Raw genomic sequence first — 13,056 nt, forward strand, 5'->3', positions numbered from 1 at the left:
CCTTATACCTATCCACAGTGCCATCCACCTTCTGATTCACTACAAACACCCACTTACATCCAACAGTTTTCTTCCCAGGTGGAAGAATCACAAGCTCCCATGTGCTATTTTTTTTCAGGGCTTCTATTTCTTCCATCATTGTTGCCTTCTACTTTCCATCTGATAGAGCTTACTGCCAATTGTTAGGAATACAAACAGAAGAAAGAGAAGAAATAAAAGCACGAAAAGATGGAGAAAGGGAGTCATAAGAAACAACATGGGATATAGGATGCTTCGTGCAAGCCCTGACACCCTTGCGAATGGCAATAGGTAAATCAGGAGAAGAAGTATTACCAGGTGGAGAGGCAGGTTCTGGAACCAGGTTCGGTAATTGGATGGGTACTGGTGCTATAGTTGATTGAAGTTGCTTATGTTTCCTTATATAAGTCTACACATTAGATTCATTAATCCTCCTCTGAAATTCACTAACGGTTTTCTGGACAGGAGTCTGCTCCCTTTGAGTAGGAATGTCAACAACATCATCTGGGATGGTCTCCTCCTGTATAGGGACCTCTCCCCCTGAAGCAGAGGGAGGACTAGGAGTAGGAGGAATAGGGACAGGCTCATTGTAAACAGACTGTAGGGGAGATTCTATGGTCAACACATCTTCACTAACACTCTCCCCCTGAAGAGGTGGGGACAAATAATAAGACACAGTCTCATGAAAAGCAACATTCATACTGACCAATGTACGTCTGGCAGGAGGATAATAACACTTGTACCCCTTCTGAGGGGGAGAGTACCTTAAAAAAATGCAGCGGAGACTACGGGGTTCAAGTTTACCAGGGGGCCTAGTATCCTTGGCATAGCAAACACAGCCAAACACCTTAGGAGGAACAATAAAAGAAGAAGAGCCAAGTAAGAGCTCGACAGGGGCCTTGGAGTCAAGAACCCAACTGGGCAGCCTATTAATCAAATAGGCCACAGGGAGGATAGCATCTCCCCAATAAAAGGAAGGAACATGTTGAGAAAACATAAGTACTCTGGCCACTTCCAAGAGATAGCGGTTTTTTTTTTTTAGCCACACCATTCTGGGCCGAAGTATCAACATAGCTGGTCTAATGTAAAATCCCATGGGCAGCAAGGTATCTTTGGAATTGACCTTGCATATACTTTGTCCCATTGTCACTTCTCAAGACTTTGAGAGTGGCATTAAATTGGGTCTGGACCATCGTGTGAAAATGCTGAAAATAGGAAAAAACCTCATTTTTTGTGTGCATCAGGTAGACCTAAGTGAATCGGGAATAACAATCTATAAAAGTGACATACCACCTATGACCAGAGAGAGAAGCTTTTCGACTAGGACCCCACACATCAGTATGAACCAATTGAAATAAGGAAGAAGACCTTTTATTAGAAATAGGATAGTTTGAATGTGTCTGTTTGGCCAAGATACAAGGCTCACAAAAAAAATCTTCCTTAGTACAATTTTTTATTAATGCTAGAAATAAATATGATAAAGTTCCTAAGGGGGGGTGTCATAGTCGAGAATGCCATTTTTGTACTTCAGAGGAGAATGATGCAGGCTGACATAGCTGAGAAGGTAAGGCCTGTGTAACAAGTGGGTTACCATCAAGCAGGTACAATCCACCATGCACATTACCCGATCTAATCGTCTTCCCCGAGTCCAGATCCTGAAAGACACAATGAGATGGAAAAAAGGTCACTTTAGAATTCAGATTTTTTGTAATACTACTAATAGATAGAAGGTTAGTAGTGAAATTGGGAATATGCAACACAGAAAACAAGGTAAGAGAAGGGGAACAACTAATGGATCCTTTCCCAGAAATAGATGAGAGGGACCCATCAGCTATTTCAACCTTATCCCTTCCAGAAGTAGGGGAATATGTATGAAAAAGGCTAGAAGAACTTGTCATGTGATCAGTGGCACCGGAGTCGATGATCCATGGAATGGAGACAACCGATGCACAATGACCAGCAAAGGGAATACCTGAACGGGCAAAATGAGAACCTGATGGCGTGGAATAACTGGCAGTAGATGTAGTAGATGCAGCGGAAGTCTGTAACATACACCCGAGAGCCTGAAATTCTTCTTGGGAGAAAATCGGTTCAGTAGTAGGGGCTGTAGTTACACTTTCAGTGTGATTAGCCTTTCCTTTAGGTTTACCACGACCACGTTTGGTCTCAAAATTAGCGGGCTTTCCGTGTAATTTCCAGCACTGAGCCTTAGTGTGATAGGGTTTGTTGCAATGATCACACTTGATTGGCTCATGTGCAGGAACAGCAACAACAGAAGCACTACTCTCAGTAGGAGTAGAAGAGTTGGAACCAGTGGCCTGTAGGGCTGATCTCTCAACTGTAGGAGTCAACATCATAGCAGTCCGACATGTCTCTTCAGTGTGAACATAAGAAATGGCCTGTTCCAAAGTGGGGAAAGGTATCCGACCAAGAACTTGCACTCGAATTGGATCATATTCAGCATTAAGACCAGCCAAAAAATCATAAAACCGAAACTGATTTACATACTTGGAATAAGCAGCAATGTCGTCAGGTATAGAGGGCTGAAATCTAGCATAGTGATCCAATTGTTGCCATAAGCTCTTGAGGACAGCATAGTATTTGGTAATTGAGTAGTGGTATGGAGTGTCTTCCGGATGTCATAAACTTGTGCATCATTCCCCAATTGTCCATAAGTTCCCTTAGCAGCAGCCCATATCTGTGCGGCTGTGTCAAGGAGAAGGTACTGGCTGGAGAGTTTTGAGGCATGGAGTTCAGAACAAAGGACATAACCATAGCATCATTGGCATTCCATCTAGCTTGAGAAGGGCCCTCTTTAGTGGGCTGTTTAGAGGTGCCATGAAGATGGCCACTGAGTCCTCTTCCAGCCACAGTCAAAGAGAGAGATCTGGCCCACATTAGATAATTGGTGCCATCAAGTTTAATGGAGGCAGCATAAGGGAGGAATTCAGTCCTGGATTGACCATCTGATCCAGAATTAGCTGTGGTCACATCAGAGTCTGGCATGATGAAGATAATCCTTGGCAGCAAATCAGAAGTAAAAGACCTTACAAACAAGGTTAAATGATCCTCTTGGCAGCAAAGAAGCTTTAAAAGTAATAGCAGCAACAAGCAGCCCTATCCCCCAAAAATCGATAAGAATCAGGGTTTTGAAAAAAACCTTGAAAGAGAAGATCGATTAGGGTTAGGGGTCTTCAAAAAAACTCGAAAGGGGCTGATAGTAATGTCGAGTCCTCCTTGAAGTAGTATGAATGAGATCTCCAAAGATCAGCCCAAGCAAAGAACAGAAAACCCCAAAATCGATAAAAGTCAGGGTTTTTCAAAACCCTGAATTGAGATCAATATTGGGTATAGGCTTCAAATAGTTTGAAATTGCTGTAGTATCTGCTGTCCAATACTGCTATGATCAATCTCCAATAGGTGAAAACAGCTTCCAAGGCAAAGGAGAAGCTAATCTTCAAGAAGGGGAGATCTTCAAAAATTGCAGGAACGAGGGCAGCGGCAATCGAACTTGGTATTTTGATTAAACCATCTGTTGAAGAGGTGTAATTGAGGGCAGCATCTAGATCGTATGATCACCTCATTAGATCTGCTCTGATAAGAGAAGAAAACCAAAAAGAAGGAAAGGAGAGAGAGAAGATCGAGTGGGAGAAGGTGGAAGAGAGAAACAATGGAAGGTGGTGGGGTTTTGAAAACCTAGATCAGAGAAAGTGGCTCTGATGCCATGTTAACAAAACCGAATATGAGAGAATGCTTGGATGATTAATGATCACCCCCAAGCCTGTATTTATATTATTGAAAATAAAAGACAGAATTACATGTGAGCTATGTGGGACTAAACCCACATAATAGAAATAAAAATAAAACAGTAAAAAAGGTCCAGAATACCGCCCCACGGTATGCTGGCCCATATAATCCAACAAATTTCTTATGACACAAATATTCCGCTTTAAAATGGATGTTGTACATCACATTTATTTAGTTTTTACTAATTACGTGATGTGACTATTGTCCATAGGAGCTGCTATGGAACCTAACATGTTTTGTTACTTAGATCCTAAAAGTTGGAACGTTATCAGTGATTATTGGATGGGCAGGTTTACACGTGGAATGTTAAACACTCTATGTTGGGATTTTTTGAAATTTAAACAGGGGGAATGAGGTTTTGACAAATTTACAACTGGGACAACTTTATTTGAATCATGAAACATCTCCACTTTGGCATGAGCAGGTTACTTTTTTCAATTCCTGCTTTTAGGAGTTTGGAACTAATATACCTTCAAGATTTGTATTAAGGAACAATCTTGAGTACTAATTGTTCATTTGACTACAATATCTTTCATTTTGAAAATGAACAGCATAAGTGTTTTGAGTAGGACCCACATTAATACAACATGCTTCAAATACATGTAGAGCTAACGTCATTGGGTATCCATCCATCACAAACTATTGTCTTTTATCTTTGATATTTGGCCCTTCTCTCTTTTTTATTGCCATGCCCGTTGTCAAATAAGATTCATTCTTCTTGGCTGCAGTTACTCTCTTGTACTACGGCACACTACAGAGGAAGTTCTTGCGGCATGCATGGAGGCACTTGAACCGGCTAGAGCTGCATTATCATCAAATTTACGGAACCAGGTGATGATTGACCTTATGGAAGGCTTGAAAAAACAAAGTTGGTTTTCTGGGTTTGATGTAGCCGATGATCCACCATTGAAATTTTCACTGGAGCAATGGATCAAGCTTGCTAAGGAGGTTGAAGCCACTGTATTCATTGCAGGTTTTATTTCCATACTATGTATTTACTAGTGGCATGCTTCATTGTTTTCCCCCATTGTATGAAAACTTGGGTTTCAGTCTTGTTTCGGCCTCACTGAAACTAACCGTAATAGCCGAAATTTTGCAGAAACAGTGCATTTTTTGCCACTGAGTTTTGTCTGACCATTTCTAGGGGTAAATGACCATATTAAGCTCTAATACTTCAAAGAAACTTTATTTTAGACTATATAAACCTATGTAAATCTTTAGGTGGCCCGGTCTAGTGCAGAGGTAGAGTTCAGGGCCATGGGTCATGGAGTTTGTGAACTCCTACGGTTGAGAAGGCTGCTCCAAGAGTTAGGGTTCGATACAAAGGCCCCTATGAGACTCTATTGTGATAACAAGGCTACCATAAGTATAGCCCATAATCTTGTGCAACATGATAGAATAAAGCATAATTAGATGGACCGATACTTCATCGAAGAGAAGATTGGCTCTGGCTACATATGCACACCTTCTATGAAGACAAATGACCAATTGGCTGACATCTTCACCAAAGGATTCATTCGTCATCAGTTCAGTTCCTTTTTGTGCAAGCTGGGAATGTATGACATTTATTCCCCAGCTTGAGGGGGAGTATTAGAGTTTATGTACAAAGGATACTTTAGGAACTGGTATAATACATTGTTGTCTTTTATTGTAATTTTATCTTTTTACCTTTACATCCCTAGGGAGGTGTATGTAATTTTACATATCAAGTTAGTAATGTATAATGTGAGAGAGACCATCTCTCACACATTCTATTGGACTCATTTCCTCTCTTCTCCTCTTCCTCTCATCTTCTCCACTTTCACCTCTCATCTCTTAGCTTCTCTCTTCTCTTGAACTAATCCTTCCCTTCATTTGCAACTGATACATGAGTACAAAGTGGACCCCCTTAAGCTATCATAATGGCTAATACCATGAACTATAATGTGGAGGATCGGTCCCACTCTTGGACTGATGGTGCCGATGCCAATTTTCCTCCGATTGTATGACAAATGCAGGATATGTCAATATGTCATAGTATGCTGGAAGTAACGCTCAAAGTGCACTGCAATTTCCATTTAAATGGCCTCATCTACATACCATGGTTCAAAATCTCACAATATATCGCCGATATTTCGGTATATTTCGGATATCTCAACACTTCCGAGACGAGATGACCATATGAAATGAAAAAAGTCCAAATTTCGGTATATTTCGTGAAATTTCTGTATATTTTGAGATATTTCGTCGAAATGTCATGAAATTTTGGTATATTTCGTAAATAAAGTGTATTTAACAATTTATACATCAGGGTCCGACCATATACTATCAATCAAGGGTGCAAACCCAAAACACCACTTTGAGTTCATTTTTTTGCAATATGAAGGTTTAAATGTGTTTATTTAACTTAAATAAGGGTGTACATGAAGTATCAGGCCTTAATATGGCCAAAAACCCACCAAGATGGAGTGCCAAAATATGGTAGAAAAAATACCATATTTCGGCGAAATTTCGGTATATTTTGGATATCTCGACCAGCCCGAGATACTGAGATATCGCGAGATTTCAAATTATGCTACATACTAAAGGCAACCTATCCTATAGTATAGGTCACCGTACTGTGAAGAACCAGCCACTGTGACTTGATAGTGTTGCCAGCATGTACGGCTAGCGAGTCGGGTAGGAGAAGAGGTTGTCCACAAAGGACGATCCAGTCTGTGACTGTAAGTGGGTGTCATACACATAAGCATTGGGAACCGATGAAGAAGATGTATGCTCCCCCACGTTAGTGAAACCACCATGGCCGTCACCATACACATTTGTACCAATCCCAGTCAAATGTTTTTTTAGGCTAGTGGCCCCACCTCCCCTGATCTTCTTACCACAGTAATTAAAATTGTATTTTTTCTCGTCACCTCCAATTGACCCTCCATGCTGCCATGCTCTCTCTTTTTGCCATCATCTCCTCCTTGGGTAGATTGGCTTAATACAACAAAAGCAAATATGGTACAACATAATAACCCTTATATGCACTTCAAAACACGCTGAAATTACTTTCATAATTTTCTTTATTTTTCAAACCGAAACAACTTATTTTTCCTTTTTTTTTTTTTAATTTTTAAAAAATGTGGACAAAAAAACAATATGAATCTGTGAGGCTATAGATCAGCTAATGGTTAACCCTAATTTTTTCACATTTTTTTTGTAGAAAAATCTATTTTTTGAAACCATAAAAATAGTATGTATGTATATATATACCCGACACCTTGAGGTTGTAGATCAGGCTCTAGTGTCTAACATATAAAATTTTTATCACCAACTTTAGGGTATTTATTATATTTTTCTTTTGTAAAATTTCTCTTTTAGGAAGAAGTTCATACCTTGAACTGTTGAATGTTGCCAAATCTTCACTATATATATATATATATATATATATCTGACACCTTGAGGTTGTAGATCAGGCTCCGGTGTCTAACATATAAAAATTTTATCACCAACTTTATAGTATTTATCATATTTTTTTTTTATAAAATTTCTCTTTTAGGAAGAAGTTCATACCTTGAACTGTTGAATGTTGCCAAATCTTCACTAATATGCAGCAAATGATGTAGTTGGAGTGACGTGACAACCCCTAGCATCATATTCCAGCAATGTATTGAAGTGAGGTGGCAAAAATCAGCAAGAAATATGGGTTTTCCTTCTTCCCTCAGAGCAAAGGGGTGAAACAGGACGAGATGTTCGAGTTTGGTTGAAATTTCGACCAGGCTAGCTTGAAACAGGGTATTTATAATACCCAATAAACCGTATCCTTGAAACAATATGACATGGAGTTGAAATTTCCACAAAACACTGAAATTTTGACCGAAAACAATGTTGAATCCCTGAATTGTGTGGCATTTCGTCTTGGCCATGCCGAATTTTTTGAAATTTCTGCGAGATTTTGTCAAGCTTTTAAACTTTGTTTTCCCCTTATTTGTTCATGTAGACTAAACATCATTCTAGGGTACAATATTTCCACTAACAAAAGTGCAGTATCCAGATATGGAGAAAAATTCTAAATCTTAGGCCTTTAGCCATTAAGGCTATTTTATGAAAGATAGATAATGGGGCTTCGACTAATGTTTGGTTCGACCACTGGCATCCATTGGGAATCCTCCTTCCACTTATTGGCTATAGAGGTACACAGATTGGGTCTTCACGAGCACTTTTTAGTTTTGGATATCATTGACCAGAATGGTTGGATCCCCCTACCCTCCCCTCTCCTATCAGATATTTGGAATGCTCTCTCCTCCATCTCTAGAAGGCCGATAGGAGCCGGAGATATAGTCAGCTGGACTCCATCTCTTCAGGTTGTTCAGTGCTAAGTCTGCATGGGACCTCATCAGATCAAGGGGGGACAACTTCTCCTTGGAGAAAGATTGTTTGGTTTAAAGGTCACACCCCTCGTCACAGCTTTTGTGTGTGGCGAGCTCTTTCCAACTGTCTTCCTACGCAATTATTCCTTCTCCACTGGCACATCCCAATTGATCCTACTTGCTGCCTTTGCCACAACGCCCCGGAAGACGTCAATCACCTCTTCTTTGAATGCTTATTCTCCACGTTAGTTTGGGTAGGAGTTTTAGACCATCGCTGGCCTAGAAGTTGAAGAATCCTTCCCCTTCAACAGAGAGTGGATATGGGTGGATATGTCTTTTGCAGAAAATACTATTTGTGATTTAATTGGGAAACTTGCTTTTGGTGCAGCCATCTCTTCTATTTGGATGGAGCACAATATAAGAAGACGGACCTCCAACTCGAGACCTCTTCGTCAGATTTGGGATTTCATCTTTTTTGATGTCATTAGCAAAGTCACTAGGACCTCTCCTAGTTGCATTCCCTCTCCAAGGAACAGGCATATTGTTGTATCCTAGGGCCTCCCCCCTTCTCTTCTCTCCCCCCCTAATGAGGGTCCTCTCTTGTATGTATGCATTGTTTTCTTCCCCCTGCCCCCTTGAGGGCTCCCCTGTTGTTTCTTTTTCTTTTGGTAATGAATATATTATTCACCCAAAAAAAAAAGATCATCGTAATCGTACGCAACACCTGTGATAATCAATTAATTTCCAATATTAGAATATTTGGACACTGTAGTGTTGTTCATAGATATAGAAAATTAATAGGCTTTTGGATCTCTTTTTTTTTTGGGGGCGGGGGGGTACTTTATTTAGTAAGGATGTGTAGAGCTGAACTTTTGGTGGTAATTAATCTACATATAAATAAATTTTTTTTTTGGATGAATAAAAATTTAATTACAAAGAAAGGAGAGGGAATATACAAACCCAAGGGCCAACAAAACTGAAGCTAGAGACTAGTAAGGGCGCAAAATGGAGGTAGGAAGACCTTAGGAGACAACAATGAGTCTGTTCCTTGGGGAATCCTTAACACCAGCCAGGGGGAGGGAACTAGCTTTAGATGAAACATCAAAGAAGATGGCCTTCCAAATGTTGTCGAAAGAGCGGGAGCTGGACGTCCATCTTCTAAGGTTACGCTCCATCCAAATGTGGGAGATAGTGGCACAAAAGGAAAGCTTGCCAACCAAATCACAAATCGAGTTGCCTCCGAAAGTCATATCAATCCAAACCCATTCTCTGGAGAGGGGCAGCAGCGTTCTTCGAGCAAGCCAGTAGTGGCGAAGAACACGGTTCTAGATGGAGGCAGCAAAGGGGCAAGTGAAGAACAGGTGGTCTGCATCTTCGTGCCCATTCCAACAAAGGCAACAACTGGGGGAGACTTGCATGTGGCGATGCATGAGGAATGCTTGGGTTGGGAGGCAGTTTGCTAGGGCGCGCCAAGTGGTAAAGTTTTGACGAGGGATGTGCCCTTTAAACCAAACAACTTTATGCCAAGGACAGGGGGTCCCTCTATGTCTAACCATGTCCCAAGCGAAGTGGGAATTGAAACTGCAAGAGGGGGAGGGAAGCCACAAGATGGTGTCACCTTTGCCTCGGTGACCAGGGGGGATAGGGGGGAGGGAGCTCCAAAGATCTGCGAGGGGAGGGGGGAGGGGGGGACCAAGAGCCTCTGGTGATGATGGAAGCCACAAGGGTAGATCTGTCCAGGCCAGAAGCATAAATGGCACGGGAGCTGACAATGGAAGCAAGGACACCTGAAGAATGCCATTTGTCAAGCCAGAGGTAGGTCTGCAACCCATCATCGATCCTGCAAGATATAGCGTCCCTGGCTATATGCCTCACTTGGAGGATTCTGCGCCAAATCTAGGAGAAGTCTGGCACTGAGCTGATAGTCCAGATCATAGTACTATATCTCGCGTTATATCGGTATCTCGGGCCTACCGAGATATCCGAAATATCCGAAATTTGGCGAAATTTCGCCGAAATATTGCATTTTTTCTGCAATATTTCGGGAGTCCATCTCGGTGGGTATTTGGCCATATCTAGGCCTGATACTTTATGGACACCCTTATTTAAGCTAAATAAACACATTTAAACCTTCATATTGCAAAAAAAATGAACTCAAAGTGGTGTTTTGGGTTTGTTCCCTTGATTGACTGTATACGGTCGGACCCTGTTGTATAAAATAGTTAAATACATATTGTTTAAGTACTAAAAGACATAATAAGAAATTTAAACAAAGTAATGAAACAAAAATAAAGTCAAATGTAGCATTTAGTTTAAACTTTAAAGTTTAAACTCATAAAGTCATAAGTGCATAAGTCATAACTCATAAACTTCATAATAGTCAATAGTTTAATACTTACACAAAGTATTTTTACGAAATTTACAGAAATTTACCGAAATGTACCGAAATTTACCGAAATATACTGCTTAATACACAGTATTTCTACGAAATATACCGAAATATACCGAGATATACCAAAATATACCGATATTTCGCCAAAATTTACCGAAATTTCGCCGAAATTTGAACTTTTTTCATTTCGGAAGCCCATCTCGTCTCGGTAGTGTCGAAATTACCGAAATTTACCGAAATTTCGGCGATATTTCGCGAAATTTTGTACCATGGTCCAGATAGAGTCTCTACGGAGTGGCCCTACGTATACCCAGAAAGTCCAAATGCTGGATTTGTTGGTGAGGAGCTTCCACAACAACTTGATAGAGCTAGCGATGTTAACATCTTTAATCCTTCTGAGACCAAGACCTCCTTCAGATTTAGGGGTGCAAATGGAAGACCAGCTCTTGGGGTGGAGGAACCTAGCTGAATCCACACCTTTCCATAGGAAAGCACACATAATAGATTCGGCAGCCTTGATGGTAGCCTTGGGAAGGCCGAAAACGCCGCTCCAATAGATGTAGCAAGACTGAAGAACCGATCTGATGAGCTCGAGACGACCTGCATAGAATAAAAGTTTGGCTTTCCAAAGCTGCAGCCTCTTATGGAGAAGGTCAAGGATGGGGTTACAGTGGTAGGCTGAAAGTCTAGCAGGGATGAGGGGGAGTCCAAGGTAACGGATGGGTAAGGTGCTAAGGGAAAAGCCGGTGATGGCGGAGAGGGAAGCTTTGGTGGTATCGAGAACACCAACCAGGAAGATTTGGGATTTAAGGAGGTTGATGCGAAGACCGGAAAGCCCCTGGAAAAGGTGAAGGGAAGACATGATGGACTCAAGAGAGAGGGGTTCAGCCTTGGAGAAAATCATGAGGTCATCAGCGAAAGCAAGGTCGGTCAGGTTGGTGGGCTTGCATTTAGGGATGGGGGAGATGAGATGGAGGTCTGTTTTGGATTGGATACTATGAGAGAGGATCTCAAGGGAAAGGCAAAAAAGGAAGGGGGAAAGGGGGCAGCCTTGACGAATACCAACAGAGGAGGTAAAGTAACCAGCTGGGCTGCCATTGAGGAGGACGGAGAAGCGAGGGGTGGAGATGCAGAAGTGGATCTAGTTGACAAAGGTGGGAGGGAAGGACATCTTAAGAAGGACTTGGGAGATGAAATCCCAACGGATGGAGTCGAAGGCTTTGTGGATATCTATCTTCAAAAGGGCTGAAGGAGAGAGGGATTTACGGTGGAAGCCTTGAACAATTTCCTGGCAAAGGATAATGTTGTCCGTGATGCTTCTTCCGGAGATAAAGGCGGACTGGTTGGAGCTGACAAGGGAGTCGATGACAAGTTGAAGGCGGTTGGCAAGAATTTTGGCAATGAACTTATAGAGGAGGTTGCAGAGGGAGATGGGTCTGAAGTCAGGCATGGAAGAGGCTCCTGAAGAGTTTGGGATGGGGCAGAGAAAGGTGTGATTGATGCTTTGGATCTGGTGGGGGTTAAAGAAAAAGCTTTTGATGGCACTAATGAGCTCAGCACCGATGATGTCCCGACAAGTGGAGAAGAACCCCATACTGAAACCATCAGGGCCTGGAGCTTTACTAGTCTTGTGAGAGCGAACAGCAGAGACAATCTCAGAGTCAGAGGGGATGGAGCAGAGGGAGTTAAAGAGGTGGGAAGGAACGAGTTTGTTGATTAGGTCGTCCGGGATGGAGGATTGGGTGGTGGAGGGGGTGCAAAAAGATACCAGTGAAGTAGGCCACAACTTCGGATTTGATAGCTTCAACAGAGGAAAAAACCGAGCCATCAGAGGTGGTAAGAGAGAGAATGGAGTTGGATCTGGCTTTGAGGGATCGGTGAAAGAAGGTTGTGTTCGAGTCGCCAAGCCCAAGCCATTTAATCCGGGATTTTTGTTTGAGGAAACTCTCCTCTTGAGAGAGAGAGGAGGACAGCTCAGAGGCAACAAGGATCTCTTCCTCAGTGAGGGAGGAGTTGAGGGGGTCGGACTGGATGGAGGAGAGGGTGTCACAACAAGAGGAGACACTGGAAGAGATGTTTCCAAAGGTGGAAGAATTCCAGGATTTGAGGGCCGATTTAACATTTTTGAGTTTTTTGAAGAAGGTAAGGAGAGGGGAGGAGAAGGACTGGACAGGAAGATCCCAAGCAGCTTGAACAATAGGAAGGAATCCAACATGGGAGGACAACATGTCAAAAAACTTAAAGGGTTTGGGGCCAAAGGATAAGTAAGGGAGGACAAAGAGAGAGATGGGGGAGTGGTCAGAGAGGCCGGGGAGGTCGAAGAAGGCATAAGAGGAAGGAAGGAAGGAGAGCCAAGGATCATTGACGAGGACATGGTCGAGCTTGCAAGTTGTGCCAAGAAAGCTCAGCACCCGACCATCTAAGGTCGTTTAGTCCAGCATCCTCGAGACAAGAATTGAAGGCGTCAATAACTTGGTGATCTATGGGGGAACCACCCAACTTTTC

At 42.1% G+C, this 13,056-nt stretch overlaps 1 protein-coding gene across 1 annotated transcript in view; it reads left to right on the plus strand.

Moving 5' to 3' along the window:
- LOC122647633 overlaps nucleotides 1-13,056 on the plus strand; it is an 82,007-nt gene that overhangs the window by 26,042 nt on the left and 42,909 nt on the right. The window contains 1 exon segment of the mRNA XM_043840986.1: nucleotides 4,554-4,798. Within this exon segment, the coding sequence (XP_043696921.1) occupies nucleotides 4,554-4,798 (245 nt within the window).

The sequence above is a fragment of the Telopea speciosissima genome, unplaced genomic scaffold (assembly GCF_018873765.1).
Source record: "Telopea speciosissima isolate NSW1024214 ecotype Mountain lineage unplaced genomic scaffold, Tspe_v1 Tspe_v1.0099, whole genome shotgun sequence".
In the NCBI taxonomy this organism is placed as follows: Eukaryota; Viridiplantae; Streptophyta; class Magnoliopsida; order Proteales; family Proteaceae; genus Telopea; species Telopea speciosissima.